Raw genomic sequence first — 23,873 nt, 5'->3', positions numbered from 1 at the left:
TGTGGTCCAAGCTGGCCTTCAACTCACAGAGATCTGCCTGCCTTTGCCTCCCGAGTGCTGGAACTAAAGGCGTGCGCTACCACGTCCCGCCATGGGACGGTTTTAATAGTGCCTGAGCTCCCTTGCTAGCCCCAAATCTTGGCTTTTCTGAAATCCTGGGGTGCAGACCCCTGAGGGGAGGGCAGGGCCAAGGCCTGTAACCCTCCCTCTAGCCTCTAGAGGGCGCCAAATCGCCCAAGACCTGGCCTGAAGCCAGGAGCCCCATGAGCGCCTGGTACGCAGGCGCAGCGTGGGCATTGGCCCGCCCCCTACTCCTTATTGGCTCCTTCGTACTGAGAGGCAAGGTCGCGCGGCACTGCAGCGGCCTGCGCAGGCGCAGAGCGCTTAGGACCGGAAGTAGAGGCGTCCGCCGCCGCTTCGGAGGTAAGGGGCGGGGCGAGCGTGCGGGGCGGCTGCGAGCGGCGGTGTCTGCTGCGGGGCGTGCTTAGGGCTGCTTCCCCGCGAGCCGGGGAGTGGGGAGAGCCCAAAGATAATGAAGGGATAGCCGGGACCCCGGGAGCTCCGGCGGTGCTGGAGGACCGAAAGGCCCGGAACTGAAAGGAGCTGGGGCACAGGTGGACCAGGAGTCCGGGAACTGGAGAGAAAGGGGGCCCGGGGGGGGGGGGATGGGGTGCCTCCGAGTGGGGCTCACAAGGGCGCCGGGATCAGGTTGGGAAGAAGGACTGGATGGTGGTGAGAACCACGCTTATGGAAAAACATAAGAGTCTGAAACAACCCTCCAAGTTGGGAGGTGATGGAGAGTCGTTCTGAAAAAGGACGAAAGGAAGAAGTGCACCCCAAATTCACGTTTCTCCTGCTGCTTGTTTAGCTTCGTAAAATAGAGTGGGGATGGCACTTTCTTAATGTTGTGAGGAAGTGAACATATATGCTTACATACATGATTGAGACCAGAGAGAGAGAGAGACAGACAGACAGACAGACACCCTTGGAGAGTATTGAGTGGAGCATTATAGACATAAACGGATGGCCAGGATCCAGGTGTGGAATCAGTATAGGAGGCGGAAACAGCAGGATTGTCAAAGGCCGACCCAGACTACGTAGAAAGACTCTGGTCTCCAAAAATAAAGCTTAAAAAAAAAAAGAAAAAGAAAAAGAAAGTTGAAACAAAATGAAGAAGGTGGAGAAAGTCAATTGGAGGTTTGAGTTGGGTTACAGGAAAAAGAGAGGAAAAAATAGGTTGGGAAGATGATTTCGTAAACTACATAACTACATGCTGGGCAAGAAAGAACAAAGGCTTGAGTTTGAGGGTGTGGGTGGCTTGTGACTGAACCTTAGTACTGGCAGGAAAAAAGATACGGTGATAAGATGGACTGAGAAAGAGACTGAGGTCTGAAGACAGACAGCAAGAGAAACAAACCCAGGAAGGGTTTGAGCCTTGAAATAGTCCAGAGAATCAGAGATGGTCAGGGACAAATTTATAGAGAAAATGGAAGATCAGGTAATCTAAAAGCTCAAGAGAAGCCAGGTTTTGGTGCACACCTGTATTCCCATCACTTTGGAGGGTGATTTTATTCCAGTCTGGGCTACAGTGGCAGGTCTGTGTCCAGAAGCCATACCCTGTCTGAAGTAAATGAATGAGAGTTCGGTATGATGGCGCTTACCTGCAATCCCAGCACTTGGGTGATGAGTTCAGAGTCATCCTTAACCCGTGTAGAGAGTTCAAGGTCGTCCTGGACTATATGAGACCTCTATGTCAAACAAAACCCAAATCAAATGAATGAATGCTTGAAAGAATAGACTCCTTGGCAGGCATGGGATGCTGATGTTGGGTCTAGCATGCGTAGGCAGTTTATTGCCTTAAAGGAGCCCTCTCCTTTTTACAGTCCCTGTTTTCTGAGGATCACTGGCTGCATATTCTAGTAGCTTTCCTAAGCCTTGTCCTCGTTCCCCTCTAGACTAGCAGTCCCATCGTCTGCCCAGCTTCAGATTACTCAGAAGTGATGTACTCTGCCTGGTGTCTGCTCTGTCTGTGGGAGTCAACCCAGCCACTTCTCAAGGTCTCCCTCACTCAAGAGCTCCAACAGTTCCTAGGGTTGGACTGAGTCCTCTTCCACCCCTGTGACTGCGTAAAGTAAACTTCTGGACTCTGAGACTGAAGGCTGAGTTGGTGAGATTGCTAATGCCACCAGGAGGTGATGTGTGGCCTTTTGTGTCAGTTTTTCCCAGGTTGGATGTCCCAGTGCCTTTGCTGTTTCCCGTGTGTTGGAATCTCTTAGTGTGGGGGAGAAAGCGTTGAATTTGAGTAATAGTTGCTCTTTGGCTCCTTTGCCAGTGTTTTGATATTTGATGGCTATTGCCCCAGTCTTATACATGAAGAAAACCACTTCAAATAAACTTATTTGTTCATGGTAAATGGTCAGATTCAAACCTGATGATCTACTTGTCTCTAAGTTCTTAACCAAGGAAGTGTGTGAGCCCTTTTAACAATCATAAGCAACCCCCCTTATTACATTTTATTTGTGTGTGTGTGTGTGTGTGTGTGTGTGTGTGTGTGTGTGTGAGAGAGAGAGAGAAAGAGAGAGAGAGATATCACTGTTTCCTCCCATATGGGTTCCAAGACTTAAACTCAGGTTGCCAGGCTTGTTGGCAAATGCCTTACCCACTGAGCCATCTCACTGATCTCATAAACCCTTTTAAGAAGGAAGAAGGAACCTGGTAGTGGTGGCGCACGCCTTTAATCCCAGCACTGGGAGGCAGAGGCAGGTGGATCTCTGAGTTCGAGGCCGGCCTGGTCTCCAGAGCGAGGTCCAGGATAATTGCACAGACAGCCGTATGTGCTTTATTACAATTTTTTTTTTCAACCGAGAGAAAACAAGATCCCGACTTTAAGCAAAATGGCATTTTTATGGTGTAGCTCAGTAGCAGAGCACCCACCTAATGTGTGGGGCTTTGGGCTCCATCTCGGCATGGCAGGGAAAGAAAAGGCGTTTTCCCACCAGGACAAGAAGTGGAGGGTTGACAGGAACTAAGCTTTGGACGCTGATGATGTTGTCAGACATAACCCACGACCTCTCACAGTGGTCATCTGTGTGCCCATTGGGTCCCTCTGTGTGCCCACTGGGTCTATATGTACCTTATTGTCTAAGGTACACGTCTTGGAAAGACTGATGCCCCCGAGCTGCTCTGAATGGGTTCAAGTTTAACCCATTGTCTAGGTAGAACAGATTTTAAAAAGGGAGAGGTTCTCTCTCCTAGCAACCAAGTGTAAATTCCAGGGCAGGGACCTGATTGGGTCATGTGTCCATTCTTCTGACCAATCACTGATTAAAGAGGGAGAAAGAGTGCCATGGCTGGCTAGGCCTTTGTGGTTTGCCCAGCCCACCAGAGCCACGCGGATGTGATGGGCTGTTCTCTGAACACCAAAGGATGGCATGTGCCAGGCAGGCAAAACCAACCCCTAGCACCATAGAAATGTGCTTTCAATTTCAAATTTAGTTTCAATTTAAGAAATTCAATATCAAGGGCTTCATTCAGTGTTGTGACTCCCAGTGGACAACAGATGAGAAGCCCGTTCCCTATTTTTATTGTTTCTGTTATTCCTTCTCACAAGATTCTCTTGTTGATTGACCATGTGACCTACATGAAATAGCATTCACAACCACCCTTCCTAGTCCAGTGCTTAAAGACTAGCAGCAGGCTTTTAGTTGATGTTCTAAGAGTGAATGGCTGTCTTTTCCTTTCCAAGCATCCAGGACCTGGAAGTCCAGAATGAGCCCTTGTCCCCTTCAGAGATCACTGCAGAAGTCATGAGGTCCCTCGTGTGTCCCCAGCTCCTTCAGGCCCCTGGCTGCCCACCCTGCCATCCACAGTGCTCCCGTGCAAGGAAAGGGGAGTTCACCTCCAGTTCCTGCTTGCTGGAGACGGGGCATGGGGTGTAGGTGAGAATACTTGGGTCCAAGTGATCAGAACAGAGACTACTTCTGACAACACTGTGATAGGAACCATGCCCCCTCCCAGGACCAGGGAGGAGAGGGACCGCGGAGACAGGGACCGCGGAGACCGGCACCACCATCGAGCTCCCAGGGAAGAAGAGGCCCTGGAGAAATGGGACTGGAAGTGTCCCGAGACTCGGCGCCTCTTGGAAGACGTATTCTTCCGCGATGAGGATTACATCCGTCGTGGTTCCGAGGAATGCCAGAAGTTCTGGGCTTTCTTTGAACGCCTGCAGAGATTCCAGCACCTCAAGGCCTCCAGGAAGGAGGAGAAGGACCCTGGCCATCCCAAACACGGCATCCCTGCTCTCGCTGACCTACCTCGCACATATGACCCACGCTACCGCATCAACCTCTCCATCCTCGGCCCAGACACTCGGGGCCGTCAGGGGCCGGGCAGGTGGCTGCCCCCCGAGAAAGTGTCGGAGTTCCGTCGGGCTCTGCTACACTACCTGGACTTTGAGCAGAAGCAGGCTTTTGGGCGGCTCGCCAAACTGCAGCGTGAGCGGGCGGCGCTTCCCATCGCCCAGTACGGGAACCGCATCCTGCAGACACTCAAGGAGCACCAGGTGGTGGTGGTGGCCGGCGACACTGGCTGCGGCAAGTCCACCCAGGTCCCCCAGTACTTACTGGCTGCTGGCTTCAGTCATGTGGCGTGCACGCAGCCCCGGAGGATCGCCTGCATCTCACTGGCCAAGCGGGTCGGCTTCGAGAGCCTCAGTCAGTATGGTTCCCAGGTGAGCGGCACACCAGGTTCCCACCCAGGTTTCCCGGTGAGACTCGGGGCAATGAGTTGATCGTCCTCGTAGCAATATGCATTAGAGTTGTCACCTAGGTACTGACCCAGAGATGATTAGAACTTCTATCTGCAGCCAACAGGCAGACGGATGGAAGCAAAGGAGGGAATACTCATCCATCTTATTTCCTAGCAGCCATTAGGAAATTCTGATTAAAGACAGTTGGGTTTTTGTTTTGTGTTTCTGTGGGAGTGTTAGGGGTTGAACTAGGGTCTCGTTCATGCCACTGGGCTGCATCCCTAGCCCGTAACTCTCCATTACCCTGATATCAGGAACGGCACCAGACACTGCATGAGCACAATCACATACAGTCTTGTGCATCCAGGGGGAGGAAATCCGGTCTCTAGGGTGGCCCTGTGTGCCTAGGTCAGTGGCCTCATAGCAGAACTGCGATCCCACCTCAAGTCCACAGAACTCGAGTCTGACCCACAGACATGGCTTTGCCTCAGACTCCCGTGTCGGACAGGGAGGAGCTCTGGCGCTCCACCTCTTCACTGTGTCCTGACCTCACGCTCTCCTTCCCGCCGCCCCAGGTTGGCTACCAGATCCGCTTTGAAAGCACACGCTCGGCGGCCACCAGAATCGTGTTTCTGACAGTCGGGCTGCTCCTGCGCCAGATCCAGCGCGAGCCCGGCCTGCCCCAGTACCAGGTCCTGATCGTGGACGAGGTCCACGAGCGCCACCTGCACAACGACTTCCTGCTGGGGGTCCTGCGCCGCCTGCTGCCCCGGCGGCCTGACCTCAAGGTCATCCTCATGTCGGCCACCATCAACATCTCTCTCTTCTCCAGCTACTTCAGCCACGCTCCGGTGGTGCAGGTGCCTGGGAGGCTCTTCCCCATCACGGTGAGCCCCGGCCTCTGCCTCTGCTTCCCACCGCCCTTTCCCATCTCTGCAGCCCACAGCCTCTCTCTGCTAAGGTCTGCTATGGGAGAATCGTGTTTGTCTTGTGGGAAATCCAGCCCTTCCAGGTGGCAGACTGCTCTGTTTCCCGTGGTCCCGCAGGGGCTCGGGTTCCTCCTCTCTCACAGCTCTACCATCTTGCAGGGCAGGGACTGTCATCACAGGGTCTCGCCCTGTTGGCACAGTCCAGATGGGGCACAGTCCAGATGTGGCCATTGTGTAGTAAGGCTCTGTCCTTGTCTGCTCAGGCAGGACTTCGTTGTTGCTGGGAGTTTGTGGTTTTGCATGCCCATGACGATGCTTCCTAACAAGTACCGGGTGGGGTCCTCCCAGGCTCAACTCTTTCTTGGTCAGGGTTCGATTCTGTAAGAGCCTATGTGCTGTCCAGTAAATACACCTTTGTAGTCAGCACCTCGATTTTAAAGCCTGCAGCACTGCCGGTACCCGACCCGGAGGCCTTCTTGTCACCTCACTGCTTTTTGATCTCACCATCTCCTCTAAAAGTTGCCCACCTTGAGTGGACCTGCCGACCAGTCGTGCTGGGTCCCCCTGAGAGCCCACGGTCCCTGTCCCATTGCTGCTCGAGTGACAGCCTGTCCCGGTACTGGCTCTCTCTCAGGTGGTGTACCAGCCGCAGGAGGCAGAGCAGACAGCGTCCAAGTCAGAGAAGCTGGACCCGCGGCCTTTCCTGAGAGTGCTGGAGGCCATCGACAATAAGTACCCCCCTGAGGAGCGGGGGGACCTTCTTGTCTTCCTCAGTGGCATGGCAGAGATCAGCACGGTGCTGGACGCTGCGCAGGCCTATGCCAGCCTCACCCAGCGCTGGGTGGTGCTGCCGCTCCACAGTGCTCTCTCTGTGGCCGACCAGGACAAGGTACTGCATGCAGCCTGCCAAGCAGGGCTGGTGGGAGCCTCGAGGCCAGGAACCAAGTGTGGCTACGCATAGCACTGGTTTTATCCCCCAACCCCAGGTCAGTGGGCTTGTATGGCGTTAACAGCCATCACATGGCTGAGCAGCCTGTACATCCAGGATATTTGGCCCTGGGGATCTAAGACAGGAGTCGGCAGATTTTCTATGAAAGGCAGGCCAGAGGGTTTTGCTTTCAGGTTTGTAGGCTACAGGCTCTCTCACCAAGTTCCAGGGAAATTTTATTCCCAACAAGTACTGTGGCAGGCTGGATGTGGCCGTGGCCGTTGCTCTTAGCAATTATGCCTAGCGCCAAGAGAAGGGCTTCTGCAAAAGGGACCTAGGTGATAGCCTGAAGAAGTAAGGAGAGATGGGGCTGGACCACAGGGTGCCTGAAGACTCAGTGTGGCGCCCAGACTAGGTTCCAAGTACGCTGGGGAGCCATAGGAAAGTTCTGACCAGTAGGGGCATGGGTGGGGCGGGGGTTAGAGTGTCCTTGCCTGGAACCTGGGGACCGGAGAGCAGCTCTGTGGGCTGAGGGTGGAGATGGAGGGGCCTGGGCTAGGGGAAGGGGCTAGGGCTTGGGGATGGCGAAGAGTTCAAGGGACGTTTAAGACGTTCGGGGGCTGAGGTGTGGAGGGATGTGTAGGTGACGTGGGTACCGGGGAGGGTGCCGAGGCTGTTTTAGGCCATGGGTGAAATACGCCTGGAATGCCCAGGAGGCCATTGAGCAAGCAGGTCCATCAGGGCCGAGTTAGTTCCTCATGTGACTTCCTCCCTTGCCCCAGGTGTTCGATGTGGCTCCAGCTGGAGTACGGAAGTGCATCCTGTCCACCAACATTGCTGAGACCTCGGTCACCATCGACGGGATCCGCTTTGTGGTGGATTCTGGTAAGGGTGGCACTCAGTGCCCATGTACCACCGTGAGGAAGCGGGGGAAATGTAGGCACAGAGAGAGAGAGGCACAGACGTGACCACAGAGCCCCCGAGCACTGCAGGGCGGAGGTGGCATTGAGCTGTGGAGCCCAGGCAATACCTCAGTGTCCCTCACACGTCCCAAGCCTACATCTCTCTGTCTCAGGGCCTTCTTCCTGCTCTCCCTGCTGAGGTCGGTGTCTCTCCTCTTGTCCCATGGCTTGCACAAACGTTCACACCTAGTGATCTCCCCCTTCTGCTGTTGGGAGGGACCAGAATCACATTTTTAAATCTGCGGCTCTGTTTATTTCACGTGTTCCCAACTGGAACCTTCACTGGAAAGTCAGCCCAGCATAGTTGCTAGGATACGTCAGAGCTGGCCGGTGGGGTCCTGTCGTTGACCACGTCTGTAAGATGGAAATAGGAACAGCACCAGCCTTAGGCTGTGAGGAGGAGGAGTTGGTGCTCTTGGGTGTGTGGGTACCTGGTACCGTGTGAATGCCCAGCAGCCTTAGCAGTTAGTGGTGGCGTGGCAGGTAAAACATCCCATAATACCATGAACCCTGGAGACATTGTTTAAATGCCATCAGTTTAGACATGGTGTGCTCTTGGTTTTGAGGCGGTAGAATAGGGCAGAAGTAGTGGACGCCCCGTGTGGCGGTGGGTGCCCTTGGTCCCGGGAGACCAGGGCCTTTGCTTGCATGTGGCTGGCTCCCCAGCACCTGCGCCTGCACATAGTAGGTGCTTACTTAATCGGGGTGTGCGGGATGACTGACCATCGAAGGAGCCAAGGTCAGAGAACAAAGGTGTGTTAGCCAGCAGCCTTCTGCCTAACAGACCCTGCCACATCGCTTCCGCAGAGACCTGTCCCAGCTCATGGCTTCCGTCCATGGTCTGGTGACCCTAGTACTTTGGGCCTGTAATGGAGACAGCTCGCTCAGGGCCGGGAAGCAGAAGGGTGGAGGAAGGGTGAGGCCCTACTGTCCCTTCACGTCGTCGCAGTGGCCCGAGGCACTCCCGCCAGCCCCACCTCTGAAAGTCTAGGGATCAGCGTATGCCAGGCACGCTCTCGCCACGTCCTGCCAGTGCACAGACGTGGAAATGAAAGCGCAAGTGAGCAGAACGTTGGGGCAGGCCTAGAACATTCTCTCGGGACTGTGGCGGAGTGGCATGTGGGGTCGAGCGGGGCCAGCACTTCTTTGTGCTGCTGTGCCCACTCCGTGCCCCCCTTCCTACCCCCGCCTCACCCAGGGAAGGTGAAGGAGATGAGCTACGACCCGCAGGCCAAACTGCAGCGGCTGCAGGAATTCTGGATCAGCCAGGCCAGCGCAGAGCAGCGCAAGGGCCGAGCGGGCCGCACGGGGCCCGGCGTCTGCTACCGCCTCTACGCCGAGTCTGACTACGACGCCTTGGCCCCATACCCAGTCCCGGAAATTCGCAGGGTGGCCCTGGACTCACTGGTGCTTCAGGTGAGGCCTCCTGACCCTGTGGCTGCCAGGGAGGACTCGGGAGGGGTTTTGACCCAGTCGGGGTGTCCCCGCTCTGGGAGATCCGCACTCAAGTTGGAGGATTGCTCCTCAGATCCAAGGGCGCGGACAGGGCTTTGGCTGGAAGCAGAGCTCGGTGCAAAGCAGCTTTGGCACCCGATTCCTTAAGACAGTTAAGTCATGACCTTTACTCGTAGGGTAGCTTTGGTTTAGTTTCTGTGACAGGGACCCTCATGGGTTGGCTAACAGAGCTCTTTGCTCTCTCTCGGTGGGTCTCTATGCACTCCTGGCTGGCCTGGAATTTGCTATGTAGCCCGGGCTTGCCTTTTTTTTTTTTTTTTTTTTGTGAAGGGGGTGTGGTTTGGGGCAAGGTTTCTCAATTCTGTAGCTCTGGCTGTCCTAGAACTCCCTCTGTAGACCAGGGTGTCCTCGAACTCACAGAGATCCGCCTGTCTCTGCCTCCTGAGTGCTGGGATTAAAGGCGTGTGTGACCACAGCCAGCTCCTTTTGGCCATTCTTTGACTTGCAGCTGCCCTCTTGCCCGTGCCTGCCGAGTGCTGGATGACAGGACACCACTCCTCTTCCTGGGAGAGGAGCCTGGAGTGAGAACAGCCCGGTGTGGGAGCCTGATACAAAACCCAGCAGTGGGCCAGGTGATTGTGGTGCGCGCCTTGAATCCCAGCACTCGGGAGGCAGAGGCAGGCGGAGCTCTGTGAGTTCGAGGCCAGCCTGGTCTACAGAGCGAGATCCAGGGCAGTTAGGGCTAAAGCAACAACAACAACAACAGTCCGGCACTGCTCAGTCCCCTGCCAGTCACCTTTGGGAAGGCTGGGAAGCACAGTCTCTGTGCACCTGCCATCCCAGCACTGAGGACGCTGAGCAGGAGGGTGCCGAGTTGCAGCAGGACTGAGCCTGCCCAGCACGCATGCGTAGAGCCCTTAGTTCCAAACCAGCACCGCACACACCCAGCATGGTGGCCACACCTGCCACCCCAGCACTCTGGAGGTGGGGGCGGAAGGGTCAGGTTCGTTTTAGGCTACACAGTGAGTCCAAGCCAAGATGTAAGTTCCTGCCCTGAGATGAGAAGGGGAGAGAACTGGCAGCCGAGCTCAGACGTAGAACACGGTCTAGCCTGTGTGAGGCCCTGGGTTCGTTGCCAAAGATTGAACGAAAAAGAGAAGAAAAAGCAGGTGTCTGCCTTGGTTCCCATGCTGCCCGGGCGTGTCTGGGAGGTGGCACAAGCCAGTGCCCTTCCTTCCTACAGGCGTACACTCTGGTGTCCTCTGTTCTCACTCGGGTTTTACGGGGATTTTGATTGTGACACAGCACACATCCCTGGACTCACTGGTGACTTCTCCACCTGCCAGTTAAAGTGACAGCGGCTTACCAGGGGTGGTGGTACGTGCCTGGAATCCCAGCACCCAGGAGGCTCAATTAGGAGGCCATAGAAATTGAGGCCAGCTTGGGCTCTACAAAGAGACCCTACCTAGCAGTCACAATACAGCCTCAAAAGCCCTGGCCGTGTATTGTGGGGGATTAAAGCAGAAGGCCACACTCTTCACTTTTCGTTTCTTCTTAAAGAAATGTGTGTGTGTGTGTGTGTGTGTGTGTGTGTGTGTGTGTGTGTGTGTTTTGAGGCAGGATCTCACCATATAGCACAGGCTGGCCTTGAACTCAGAATTCTCCTGCCGCAGCCTCTTGAGTATTGGGATGACACTGTCATGCTTTACTCGTGTGATCTTTTTGACACTATCAGGGAACAGGGTGGAAGGTGGGCGGCGGGTGGCCGGGTGGACAGCTGCATCTCCAAGCCCCGGATGATCCAGGCGGACTCTCTGATCTCTCATGTCACACCTCCTTTCATCCGCTCTCCAGAGAGGCCCCCGGTTTATATGTCAAGATGAGCCTGGTGATGGGGTGTTCTGTTATATTCTCCCTCGCTGTCCCCTCACAGGTGGCCTGCCTGGCTGAGGAGCAGTCCAAGGGATTTTCTGCTGTGGTGGACCAGTCTGGGTGGTCCATGGTCTAGGCTTCTAGCCAGCTTCCCCCACCCAGAGGGTGTCAAGGGTGTACCAGCTGCAGTGTGCCTTAACCCCGGGGACGTTTTCAGATTGGCCCGGTGTGGTCATGTGTGTGTGCACTGGCAGTCAGGTTTTCTAATGGATGCAGGGATTGCTGTTCCTCCCATGTAGACCCGGGAGCGAGACAGACCTCCACGTGAGACATTTTGGAGTTTGATGAGTTTGATACCCTGTGGCTCCCGTGTCCCCTGAGGCTATTGGCTTCTCATTTCAGATGAAGAGCATGAGCGTAGGGGACCCACGGACCTTCCCCTTCATCGAGCCCCCTCCACCTGCCAGCCTGGAAACCGCTATCCTGTATCTCCGCGACCAGGGGGCCCTGGACAGCTCAGAGGCCCTCACCCCCATTGGGTCTCTGCTGGCCCAGCTGCCTGTGGACGTTGTGATTGGTAAGGATCCCCTCCAGCAGAGCTCACGGACCTGCTCGTTCTGAGCGACCCATAGGCAAGTCCAGGCCTTCCCAGGACACTCACCGTCATTCATACAGCAGCTCATTCATGAGTGAGGATATAGTCCAGTGCCTGGGGCTGGGGTGCAGCAGCGAACACAATACACACGGACCAGGAAAGTGAGCACAGGCGTGACAGAGAGAGGAAGCAGGAGACGGGCAGGACGTGTGGGGATGGTCAGGCGCCACTGTCAATCAGGGAAGCTGATGGTTGTGCAGGGACACGGAGGTGAGGGTATGAGCAGGGTGGGTGGATTGGGCGGGACATTCCCAGTGTAAGCCAGAAGCAGCGTGACTTCAGACTCGGCAAAGGGAGTGGGAGAATCCATTTGGGATAATTCATTTTGCTTAGACAAATGCACCCAGAACATGCTTACAACGTGTAATTGGTATAAAGTTATCACATGTTAGTTTCTTCATGTAAGTCTTGGAAGTCCAGTGCGCAGTTCCTATTCCAGTGTTTGGATCAGGCGCATCTCAAGTGCTGATCTCAGTAGCCACGTGCGGCTACTGGCTGCCATATTGGCATGCCAGGCCAAGGGAACAGCCAGTGCAGAGGCCCTGTGGTGGGAACTCTCCAGTGGGATCGAGGAAGCCTGTGTCGCTGGCCGGGGAAAAGGGCAGATGAGGTACAGGGAGGAGAGGGCCTTCGAAGGCTAAGGAAAGACAGACAGGAAGCAGCGACTGGGTCAGGCCAGTGTCCAGTCCAGGTGTGTGCATGCGCTGGCGAGTACCGACCACACCTCCTCCGCAGCCTCCTCCGTCCCCTCCGCTCCCTTTCCAGCCTTCCCTGCCCAGGAGTTTAAAACACTCGGTCAAAATGTATGTAGCAGAGAAGCCAGTAAGTGAACGAAGCCCCAACATTGTGATACTGGGGGCGCTAGCCTTTGAGTGTCATTCCACAGAGGCCCGCTGGCTGGTATGACACAGTAAACTGTTCCCTGGCTTCCCGCAGCTGGGGGGTCCCTGAAGCAGTGTTAGCCCCATCATTCAATGCCACGAGCCTGGGGGACAGTGAAGCTACCCTGGTGGAGCTCACACACCACGAATGGGAGGAGGGCACCGGGTGGCGGTGACGGGGCCACACTGGCACTCAGGCAGACGCCTGGCGCCAGGCCGGAGCAGCGCTGTGCCTGGCCTGGGGTCAGCGAGAGGCTCTGGGCGGACGACTGGAGCGTTTAAGGGGAACTCTGCTTTGTGGGACGGGAAGTGAGCAGAAAATGACGAGGTCAGCCTGGGTGAGTCAGAAGGGCTGGGGCTGGGCCCCTTCTGGATCCGTGTCCCCTCCAGCTCCACGCTGTTGAGGGTCTCAGTGGCCTGGAGCAGAGGGAGCCAGCCTGCCTCCACCCGTTACCAAGAAGGGGCATTTGCCCCGAGGGCTCAGGCTCCTGAACTCCGTCTGACCAGTGACACGCTGTTAGGACACGCGGTTTTAGGGTAGTTCTCCCGTTGGGGTGCTAAGGCTGGGGTGCTAACTGAACCAGAGCTGCTGGAAAGACGGGCCTTTGGCCACCCTCATCCTGAGGCGGGTCTCCCTCATCCCGAGGCGGGCCTCCCTCATCCCGGGGCGGGTCTCCCTCATCCCGAGACGGGTCTCCCTCATCCCGAGGCGGGTCTCCCTCATCCCGAGGCGGGCCTCCCTCATCCCGAGGCGGGCCTCCCTCATCCCGAGGCGGGCCTCCCTCATCCCGAGGCGGGCCTCCCTCATCCCGGGGCGGGGCGGGTCTCCCTCATCCCGGGGCGGGTCTCCCTCATCCCGGGGCGGGTCTCCCTCATCCCGAGGCGGGTCTCCCTCATCCTGAGGCGGGCCTCAGACACAGGTCCCTCCCCCGCCTCAGGTCCACCCCTGGCCTGTCTGATGGCCCTGTATTGTCACCGGCTCTCTTCCTCTTGCTCATTCTGAATCATTCCTGTACCTCAGCTCTCATGACTCACAACGTTCTGTTTCCACCACAGCCTGTGTTTTGCCACCTCAGCAGGGCCACCCACATGCTGCCACCCAAATCTGTGGCCAAGGCGATCTCTCCTGTCCCCAGCAGAGCAGCCCTGAGAGGCTGGGTGCCGCACTCTCTGAGGCCTCCAGGGCCTAAGCAGATGGCTGTTTTTTGTCTGTCTGGAGGGAGTCAGACTAAAGGAATCAACTGAGGGCTGAAGAGCGTTCTTGGGCTCTTGCCGCCATGCCAGGGGAGCTTCAGGCACTCCCCCCATTTCCTCTGTTCCTCCTCAGGATAGGCGAGGAAGCAGGCTCAGCTGAGGAACTGACGTGTGCCCCTGGGTGTAGGACAGGCGCCATCAGGGGAGCCATAGAGCTTGGCTTCATGCTCCACGTCATCTCCCGCGGTGGGAAATCTGTGACCCACTTGGCCAAACCTGGGGGGGAAGCAGGCACGTGCGTGCAGAGGTGGAGCAGAGGGCGTGAGGCACAGGTGGCCCACGATGGGCCAAGGTGACCCACGATGGGCCAAGGTGACCCACGATGGGCTGGCTCTGAGTGTCTCACAGCGAAAGACAGATATGGTCTCGGGGCAGTCCCGGACCTCGTGCAGGCCTGGGCCCGGCCTCGCCCGGCTGCAGCCTGGCTTCAGTGCCTCTCACACCACGGGGCCAGTGTGTGACACTGAGGGAGACCAGTGAGGCTGAGCAGGCCCTTGACGGGGCAGGCCTGAGCTCCCAGACAGTCCTGTGTCTACGCGGGACTCCAGAGCCAGGGGATTCCCTGCTCCTCACTGATGGGCCTGGACGTATGGACCGCACCGAGTTCTGAGCCCATCACTTTCCTTCCCATGGCCTTCCTCGCTCTCCCTCACCTTCCTTTCACCTCCTGTCTTCCTCTACTCCTGCCTTCCTCCTCCTTGTCCTTGAACTAAATGGAGGCTGCAGCCACTTTCATTCTGTGGCAGGGACAGTCAGCCCCAGAGCAGACCAGGCCAGGCCACCTGCAGGTCTCACTTGGGGGCCGAGAGAGTTGTGGCCATGGAGAGCTAAGGAAATCGAGCTGGGGAGGGCTGCTGGAAGCCATGTGAACACACAGGAAGCTCAAAGTTGTGGCCAGCACTGGACAGGGCCCCGTGGGCCTAAGGAGGTAGAAATCCTGCTCACCTCCAGCAGAGAGACAGGGAACGGAGCCTCTTGCCCAAGGTTACGTGATCACAAATCGCAGCCTGTGGGTTTGAATCTGTCCATCTGGTTCCTGAGGCTCTTTGTGAACAAGGGGAAAGGAGGTGCAGTCAGTCCTCAGGAACCCCCCACCCCACCCCACCCCCAGCAGAAAGGCTGCTTCCCCAGGGCCCGGGAGGCTTAGCTCCGCCCCTGCCGCCCACAGGGAAGATGCTGATCCTGGGCTCCATGTTCAGCCTGGCAGAGCCCGTGCTGACCATTGCTGCTGCCCTCAGCGTCCAGTCACCGTTCACCCGGAGTGCCCAGAGCAGCCTGGACTGCGCCACTGCCCGGCGGCCCCTGGAAAGTGACCAGGGCGACCCCTTCACGCTCTTCAATGTCTTCAACGCCTGGGTGCAGGTGAGGCTGGGCTGGGTGGCTGGGTGCCTCTGCCGTTCTTCCCAGTGGGGAATCTTGCAGCTGCAGTGCCTCATGTGTCTGAACCCTGAATCTACCTAAGGAATCCCTTGTCCTTGCCATTCATGCCCTGGGGCCAAGGGACAGCCAGTGCCCAGCCCGGGATCAACAGGGAGCTGGGGATTGCCACAACCTGACGGAAGCCAGTGCTGTCTGGAGAAAAGCCAGCCTCCTTGGGGGACATTGTATACCCTGTCCACCATTGCTGAGCCCTCACCAGTGGCCGTTCAGAGTCATGACTCGGGGTACCTAACCCGGCGTGCTGTTTGCGTGCTCCTGGGGGCGGGAGTACAGCGCTGAGGCTGAGATCCGGGAGGAGGCTCCCGGGGTTCCTGAGAGTGGGGGTCCCCAGCCTGCCCTTGCTTCAGAGTTTCCTGTGTTGGACTCCCTCCCCGACCTAGCCGGGCCCTGACTCTGAGGTGTCTGCCCCTCAACCAGGTGAAGTCTGAGCGCAGCGGGAACTCTCGCAAGTGGTGCCGCCGCCGGGGTGTGGAGGAACACCGGCTGTACGAGATGGCCAACCTGCGGCGCCAGTTCAAGGTGAGGACCAGACCCTTCTTGGTGACCCGGGCCCCACCACGTCACTGTCCAAGAAGACCGGCAGGACCGGGGCATCCTGGGCATGGTGGAAAAAATGTGGACCTTGAAGCGGGTTCCTTGGGAAGGTGCATGGGTCACTGGGCGGTGTGGGATCCTGCCAGAGAAGCCCACTCATGGCCTCTGGGTGCTGACCCAGGAATAAGTGCTGAGGGACTGTGGAACGTAACAGGACAGCCAGTGTGTCTGGAGCCCAACATTGTGCAGTGTATCCCGGCTCTGCCACGCTCTGACAGTGTGGCTGCGGGCTCATGATGTCCCCTGGGCCTTAGCTTCCCCTGCAAACTGGAAAGTAGTGACAGTCTTGCACACCTCCGTGAATCCCAGTGAGCAAATATATGCAGCTCACCAGGTGCTACCTGGCAGGCATGTGGGTGGTGTGTGGACGGTGCGTCACTGTGGTCCCCGGAGATGAGTGAGAACAGAGCATGTGCTCTCTATCATGCACTGGGACCCCATGGTTCTGTGGCTTCTGTCTGTCCATCGCCTACAGGAAGCTCGGATACACTGAGCTTTGCCATAGTCGGGCAGTGTCTGTAGAGGGGAGGTAACAGGAGTTCTGGGGTAGTCTCTGCCTTGACTGCAGGTGGGTCAGTTGGGACTCAGAAACCTTTCCAGGGCCTCCATGTCGGGCCCAGTCCTTCCCTCTCCATGTCTGCAGCTTTTGGAGCTGTGATTTCACCCTGTTAACCCCCCAGACACTGTGAGAGGCTGATGTGATGTGTATCAGGGCGTAGGCACAGTGGGAAAGGGGCCCTGAGATTGCATCCTTTGATGGCAGGGTAGTGGGGGGAGGGGGACTCAGGTCTTTCCCTCTGGGTTCCCACCACCAACTTCTGTTGGATTCTGGAGTAGGAAGGTCCAAATTGGTGTGATTTGGCCTTTTTTTTTCTTTCTCTTTCTTTCTTTCTTTCTTTCTTTCTTTCTTTCTTTCTTTCTTTCTTTCTTTCTTTCTTTCTTTCTTTTCTTTCTCTCTCTCTTTTTTTTTTTTTTTTTTTTTGAGACAGGATTTCACCATATAACAACCTTGGCTGTCCTGAAACTTGATCTGTAGACCAGGCTGGCCTTGAACTCAGAGATCCACCTGCCTCTGCCTCCCAAATGCTGGGATTAAAGGTGTGAGCCACCACCACCCGGCTCTTTTTTTTTTTTTTTTTTTTTACTTTTTTTTAATTTTTTTTATTTTTGTGGTGTTGAATCTTGAACCCAGGGTCTTGTTCATGCTAGGTGAGCACTCTATCACCGAGCAGAAAAACCCAGTCCCCCTTTTCTTTACAGGGCTTTGTTATAGGTAGCCCTGGCTGATCTTAAACCCATGATCCTCCTGCCTCAGCCTCTTGAGTGCTAGGATTACAGGTACGCATGGCCATGTCTGGCTTGAGATTCAGCATGCCTGATAGGTTCCCAGGTACAGCCGGGCTGTGAGAGGAATCTTCTTCAGGTGAGAGACCCCGAGGCCCGCTCTAGTCCTCCAGTGAGCCTGGAGTCAGCTCTGGGAGCCGCTGCCGTGACCCTCTCCTGTGAACCACACGCGCCTGGCCAGGATTTCCTGTGCTAACTAGTGACAGCTCTTCCCAGGGCCCAGAACTCAAGGCTGGGGCAAAGGACTGACCGCCATCCAGCCCTGCAGGGGGAGCCGGGGCGCCCTCATTCTGTACTGAAGAGAACACGGACGCTGTGAGCCTGGGTCAGCCCACTCTCCTGTGCCCTCCCTGTCCACAGGAGCTGCTGGAGGATCACGGGTTGCTGAGTGGGGCCCAGGTGGCGGCCCCCGCGGACAGCTACAGCCGACTGCAGTGGCGTCGGGAGCGCCGCGCCCTGCACCAGCTGAAGCGGCAGCACGAGGAGGAGGGCGGGGGACGCAGGCGCAAGGTGCTGCGGCTGCAGGAGGATGGCTGCTCCAGTGACGAGGACCGCGAGGGCTCCGCCTCCCAGCGGGCCGACAGCGTTGACATCCAGGTGGGACGGCCAGGTCCCGGGTCAGGGGCACGAAGGGCCGAGTAACACCGGAGAAACAGCCACCCCCAGGGCTTGAAGAGTCTGTCTTGTTCTCACCCCGATGATTGCCATAGCTCCTCCCAACCCGTACATCCTAGCGTAGCACCTTCCACTGTGCGTGTGCGCGTCCGTCCGTCCGTGTGTCCCCAGAGCCACCATCTGGGCCACCACCAATCCTTGTCTCTACAGGATGTGAAGTTCAAGCTTCGGCACAACCTGGATCAGCTGCAGGCGGCCGCCAGCTCAGCCCAGGACCTGACCCGCGACCAGCTGGCCCTACTCAAGCTGGTGCTGGGGCGGGGCCTCTACCCGCAGCTGGCTGTGCCCGATGCATTCAACAGTGGCCGCAAGGACTCGGACCAGGTGGGGTTCCTTCTCCCTCCTGTCCCTGAGTCTGTCACTTAACACATTTCCTGGGCATCCACTATGTTCCGGTGTGACGGAAGGACCCTTGGCTCTGTCCTTGGGCTGCTCTGCACACTAGCCCGAGGGGGCAGGGCTGGAGGAGGGCAAGGCAGTGGGTCGGACCCAGCTTAGGCAGGGGTCCAGAGGACTTCATGGATGAGGAGGGACCTTGTGCTGGGGAGGAGGAAAGGGGACTGGGTGGAGCAGGTCCGCGGCCTCTGCTCCAGTGCTCGTCTCCGCCCGCTGCAGATTTTCCACACCCAGGCCAAGCAGGGCACCGTCCTGCACCCTACCTGTGTCTTCGCCAGCAGCCCTGAGGTATTGCACACACAGGAGCAGGAGGCCTCGGGCCGTGAAGGGAGGAGCCAAGGTACGGTGACCCTGGTGGTACCACCGCAAGCCCTGGTCCCTTCCCATGTGCTGCTGGGCTTCTGGGCCACCGCTGCAGGAATCCAGCCCACGGCACCGCAGCTGGCCCTGTGCTGGTTGGCCTGTGAGAGCCTCAGCTTGGGCCTGAGGAGGGAAGCCCCCCAGCTTTTGTGCAGACATGCAGGCCGAGCCGCAGGGGCCATCCCCAGGCTGGCACTGTCCCCTGCAGCCTGACTGCTCGCTCAGGAGCCAGCTCACCCCCTTGGGTATGAAGAAAGTGAGATGGCCATTGACAAAGACAAGGCTTAGGAGGGGCGGGGTCTAGGGTAGAATCAGCTTTGTTACCCACCATGACTAGATCGCGGCCCTCTCTGTGGGTTCCACTTCCTTCCTGCCTTCCTTTTTGTGGCACTAGATATTGTGGCAGGCTTTTTTTTTTTTTTTTTTGAGCCACAAACCAGCTCCCAAATCAGGACACAGACACAGAGACTTCTCCTTAGTTACGAATGCTCAGCCTTAGCTTAGCTCTTATTTCAATCTGTTTCTCTTGATCTACATTTTGCCTCAGGGCTTTTAACCTTTTTTTTTTCTTTCTGTATATCTTACTTTCCTGCTGTCTATGTCTTTCTCCCTCATTATTTCTCCTCCTCTTCACATTCCACTGGAGCCTGGATTTCTCCTATTTATTCTCTCTGCCCGCCAGGCCCACCTTTCCCTCTTCTGCCTAGCTATTGGCCAGTCAGCTTTTTATTACACCAATCAGGTGCCTTTGGCAGGCAAAGTGAAACAGTAACACATCTTTTCATCATTAAATAAATGTTGCAACCCTTACATTGTTAAACAAATGCATCAGAAATAACTGTAGCACACCTTTACACAGTTTAATACTCTACACATAAACAAATGTAGCACACCTTTCCACAGTTAAAGTAATATTCCACAATGTAAACAAATGTAACACATCCTTACATAGTTAAATGATCCACAACAAGATATTGAGCCCATAGCCTCACATAAGTGAGATAAGTGTCCTACCCAGCTACCTCCTCAGCTTCTCTCTCTTTTCATTTTGAAAATTTCCAGTCACACAGGGTAGTGACGGGTGCCCTCAAGCAGCCCCGACAGCTGGCACCATCCGTTACCCCCTGCTTTGTTACCTTCCTGCTGTAAAATGTAACTTTTTTACACTGATTTACTTTGTGTGTGCAGCATGTGCAGGCCACAGTGCAGGCAGGTCCGTGTTTTAGGGCACACATGTTACCGCATGCAAATGGCAGTCAGAGGACAGTTTGTGGGAGTCGGTTTTCCTTCTAGCATGGGGGTCCTGGGGATTGAACTCAGGTGGTCAGGCTTGGCCTCTACCTCTACCTCTACCAGCCGAGCCACCTCACCGGCTGGAGAATTTTAAAGCACATGTCAGACTTCACGTCATTTAACAACAAGGACTGTTTGTGTCGGGACAGTGTTGATGGCCCTCTCAGGGCGGACAGCAGTTCCGTAGTGTCACAGCCCAGAGCTCACAGGCTGTGGCAGCGTGTTTACCATAAGCCCAAGTCGCCGTCGTAACCCGTGGGCAAACTCTCCGTGTGCTGTGTGATGCCAGGCCCTGAGTGATGGAGGGGTGGTCACGGGTGTGCAGCCGGGGAGTCAGGTGGCTCTGAGCTGGCCACTTTCGCCTTTCAGATGGCAAGGACCAAATGAGCTGCAAGCACCAGCTGCTGGCCTTCGTCTCCCTGCTGGAGACCAACAAACCATACCTGGTGAACTGCATCCGCATCCCGGCCCTCCAGGTAGGCCTCTGCCCTGACTGTTGGATGGGGGTCTGGAGGAGCTGCCCTCTGTCCACACTGGCTGCTCGCGGGGTCTGCGGGGTCTGCGGCTGTGGGCGGTCCTTATTTTTGGCTCTGTGCGTGGTTACTTGTTGAGTGCCTGCTGCTGCCAAGCACTGTTGCCAGCACCCGGTGGCATGCTGAGCGGCCAGGCCCTCTCCTGCCCTCCTGGGCTCACAGGTCAGGGAAGCCTGTGCCTTCATGGGAATCCAGGAATGCAGGTGAATACCTGTAACCCCTGAAGGAGGCTCATGAGTTTGAAGCCAGCCTGGGCTATTGAGATTGTGGTGGGGTTTTGTTTGTTTGTTTGTTTGTTTTGGATGTGGAGGAGTGGCAGGAGGTGGTGGGCACTGACAGGTACGACATGAGCGGATGAGATGGGCTGACTGGCCGCAGTCCTGACGGGACCGGGTCACACTCTGAGAGGAACCTTTAGCAAGAGGGCCAGCGTGGGCCAAGGCCCCAAGGCAGGTGTGTGCTGCTGTGTTGGGCTGGGGACTGGGCCAGGCTTTGATGTAGTGGCTGTGGGAAGCCGAGCCTAGTCCAGGAAGAGGTCCCACCCAGAGTCGCTTCCATGGCCTGAGTGTTCACTTTGCAGAGGAAGCTGAGGTCACTTCGCCGCCTGGGCCACACAGAGTGTGGTGACCCCAGATCTAGGGTCACATGCTGCCCCTGCAGCTCCCCCAGTCAGCTGGATGTCCCCACTCTTCAGACCCCTCTGGTTTTGTTCCCGAAGACAGGAAAGAAACCGTGCAGGGCCTTCAGGAGGCTGCTGCCCTGGACCTCCACCGAGGCCTTTTTCCCGAGCCATGGGTGCCAGCCACCATTGCTGTGGGCGGGGGTCTGTGCTAGCCAGCTGGCAGTCGTGTGCAATGGGAGACAGTGTGCCCCAGGCTCCTGTGTGCTGTGGAGAAAGGGATGGCGGGAAGGAGACATCTGCCATTTGGGGTGGTGTCTGGATCCCAGCCCGCCCCCCTTTGACTGCTTGTTGAGGATGCGGGATCTCAAATGGGCATCACGCGCTGAGCCCTGTGGTACCTGTCACCAGCCAGCAGCCCATCCACCCATGGCCAGCCCTGCCCTTCCTGTGGGACTGCCCCCCAAATACCACTACTGAACAGCACACAGGTGGTCCTGGTCCTGCCTCGGTGTCAGAGACCCCCGTGCCTGTGCCTGGGGTCTTTCTGGCTCCCATCTCCCCTCCTCAGCCTCCCAAGCAGTGGGAGCAAAGCGTGAGCCATCAGTTTACGACTTCCCGTGACCACATCCACTCCCTGTCTGCGGCCCCTAAGATTCCTTGACTCGTAGGCTCCGGGGACATTCCACTCTTCAACTCTGTCTTGGTCTCTCCAAGCTGAGTGTCGGCTGGTGGTGGGGCTGGCCTTGTGCCGTTCACTGTGTCTCCAGCCCCAGAACGTGCAGAGGAGGCCTGCAGGATTGTGGGGTCTTTGTACTGAGTGGACAGGGTGGGAGGATGCTTGGATGGGAGAAGAGGTCGGTGGGTGGATGGGAAGGCAGACAGGTGATGGGTGGACATGTGGATGGGTGGACAGTATTAGCGGGAGAGGGAGGGACACTGGATACGGTGATGGACAAGCGGGGGATGGCAGGTAAGGAACGAATGTGTTTGGATGGGTGGGTTGTAAATGATGGCGGGCACTCTGGGGTGGCTCCCGACTCTCCTCTCTCTTTCAGTCCCTCCTGCTGTTCAGCCGGTCCATTGACACCAACGGTGACTGCTCCCGCCTGGTAGCTGACAGCTGGCTGGAGCTGCAGCTCGCAGATAGTGAGAGTGCCGTCCGGCTCCTGGCAACGTCGCTGCGGCTCCGTGCCCGCTGGGAAAGTGCCTTGGACCGGCAGCTGGCTCACCAGGCCCGGGGGCGGCAGAGGCTGGAGCAGGAGGAAGAGGTGGAGTCTCCAGCAGTCGGCCCCCAGGAGGTGGCTGCCCTGAGCCGGGAGCTGCTGCAGTTCATGGCGGCCAAGGTACTGTGGGGCCCGAAGCGGCGTCACTTAGTGGGGTTCATTTAAGGGATTTTAGTTCAAAGAGGGTCAGTGGTACCCGAGGTCACGTGGCTAAGGGGAAGCACAAGCATTTGCCTCCAGAGGCCATGCTACTAGAGGCATGCACAGAGGCCTGTGCCGCTCATTGAGCAAATAACAGGTGCCTTCTGCATGCACGGTGCACGCTAAGGACATGTGGAGTGTGAGGGCTTAGGTGTCCCCGTGAGGACGGAGGGGAGACGTGGGCAGGGTGGCCTGAAGCCACACTCTTAGGTGGGAACAGACGGCTGCTTCTGGCCCTGCCCCGTGGAGGCCCAGGGAGAGGGATGACTCCAGGCTGACTTGCTGGGGGTGAGGACGGGCCTAGGCAGTTGGGAAAAGGGGGGCAAGCCTGAGATCCCTTGCAGGAGGGGCGAGGTGGCTCAGGGCTGCCTGTGGTCTCACCAGCAAGACGGAGCAGAGGAGAGCCCGGGACGGTAGACGGAGGGGCCGCAAAGTCCAAGCGAGGGCTTTAGGCAGAGCTGACTCTGGGGGTGCCCACGCCATCTCTGTCTCCGGTCTCTCCTTCTGTAGGTCCCCTACAGCCTCCGACGGCTCACTGGCCTAGAAGCCCAGAACCTCTATGTGGGACCCCAGACCATCACAGCCGCCCCTAGCCTGCCCGGCCTCTTTGGGAACTCTACCCTGTCTCCCCACCCCACCAAGGGGGGCTACGCGGTCTCCGATTTTCTCACCTACAACTGTCTCACGGTGAGTGTGCCCACTTGCCGCGTGAAGTCCCCTGCTCGGCCGGTGGGTGGGCGGAAGCTCCAGGCCCCCCTGGCAGTCACAGTCCTGGCCCCCAGCTGGTGAGGCACAGGCCCTGACGCCTCTGCTCCGCTGTAGAGCGACACCGACCTGTACAGTGACTGCCTGCGCTCCTTCTGGACCTGCCCGCACTGTGGCCTGCACATGCCATTCACACCCCTGGAGCGCATCGCTCACGAGAACACCTGTCCCGAGGCGCCGCGGGATGGTCCAGGCAAGTCCAGGAGGGGACGTGAGGGTCCTGTGCCTGCCGAGCGTGACGTCCTTAACCGTTGTCCATCATGCATTGCTGCTTGGGTCTGGCTTGCTGGATACTGGGGACCGGCAGCCAAAGACCCTAGCCAGGACCGCCCAGGACCCGGAGGCTCCTCCCTTGACCTGTCTGTCATCTGTTTTTCTCTTCAGTGGCTGTCGCGGTTTCTGGTTGCACGGCCACCTCTGTCTCATCACACTGCCACAGTCCCGCTCCACGGGGGAGACTGTGGCTGGGTGCCCCAAATGCTGGCACCAGGCACAAGGGTTGGGTGTGAGCCATCGCCACCCCTTTCCTCCACAGGGTCTGAGGAGGCCGCTCCCGCACCGCCACAGAAGACCTCGGCCCTGCAGAGGCCCTACCACTGCCCGGTGTGCGGGGAGGACTTCCTCTTCACCCCCACGGAGGTGCTGAGACACCGCAGGCAGCACCTGTGATCCAGTGCTCCAGGGAGCACCCCAGGTGGGGCACAGTGGGGGGTCCCTGTGAATAAAGCAGACTTTGCATCTGAA

General features: G+C 57.3%; 1 protein-coding gene across 2 annotated transcripts; it reads left to right on the top strand.

Moving 5' to 3' along the window:
• Positions 1–344: 344 nt before the first annotated feature.
• Dhx34 (DExH-box helicase 34) lies at positions 345–23,873 on the top strand. 2 transcript variants are annotated; one of them, XM_016009766.3, is made up of 17 exons: positions 345–423; positions 3,746–4,729; positions 5,323–5,634; positions 6,311–6,565; positions 7,387–7,489; positions 8,765–8,982; positions 11,296–11,470; positions 14,852–15,045; positions 15,541–15,642; positions 17,422–17,658; positions 17,887–18,060; positions 18,352–18,472; positions 20,155–20,261; positions 21,996–22,283; positions 22,875–23,051; positions 23,187–23,322; positions 23,665–23,873. In XM_016009766.3, exons 2-17 carry the CDS (start codon positions 4,004–4,006, stop codon positions 23,796–23,798), a joined length of 3,459 nt encoding a protein of 1,152 aa, XP_015865252.1. In that variant the 5' UTR covers positions 345–423; positions 3,746–4,003; the 3' UTR covers positions 23,799–23,873. The 2 variants fall into 2 exon arrangements, with proteins under 2 accessions (XP_015865252.1, XP_042127342.1); XM_042271408.2 differs by lacking the exon at positions 345–423 and adding an exon at positions 1,954–2,167.

The sequence above is a fragment of the Peromyscus maniculatus genome, chromosome 1, assembly GCF_049852395.1.
Source record: "Peromyscus maniculatus bairdii isolate BWxNUB_F1_BW_parent chromosome 1, HU_Pman_BW_mat_3.1, whole genome shotgun sequence".
Classification (NCBI taxonomy): domain Eukaryota; kingdom Metazoa; phylum Chordata; class Mammalia; order Rodentia; family Cricetidae; genus Peromyscus; species Peromyscus maniculatus.
Note: the sequence above shows the minus strand (reverse complement) of the source record. Positions and strands in the feature narration are given on the sequence as shown.

Excerpts from the sequence above, each read along its gene's own strand:
- Dhx34 (XM_016009766.3), top strand. The coding sequence starts at position 4,004 with ATGCCCCCTCCCAGGACCAGGGAGGAGAGGGACCGCGGAGACAGGGAC. Across the intron at positions 15,643-17,421 it reads ACCTGCGGCGCCAGTTCAAG|GAGCTGCTGGAGGATCACGG; the intron begins GTGAGGACCAGA and ends CCCTGTCCACAG. Across the intron at positions 23,052-23,186 it reads TCACCTACAACTGTCTCACG|AGCGACACCGACCTGTACAG; the intron begins GTGAGTGTGCCC and ends GCTCCGCTGTAG.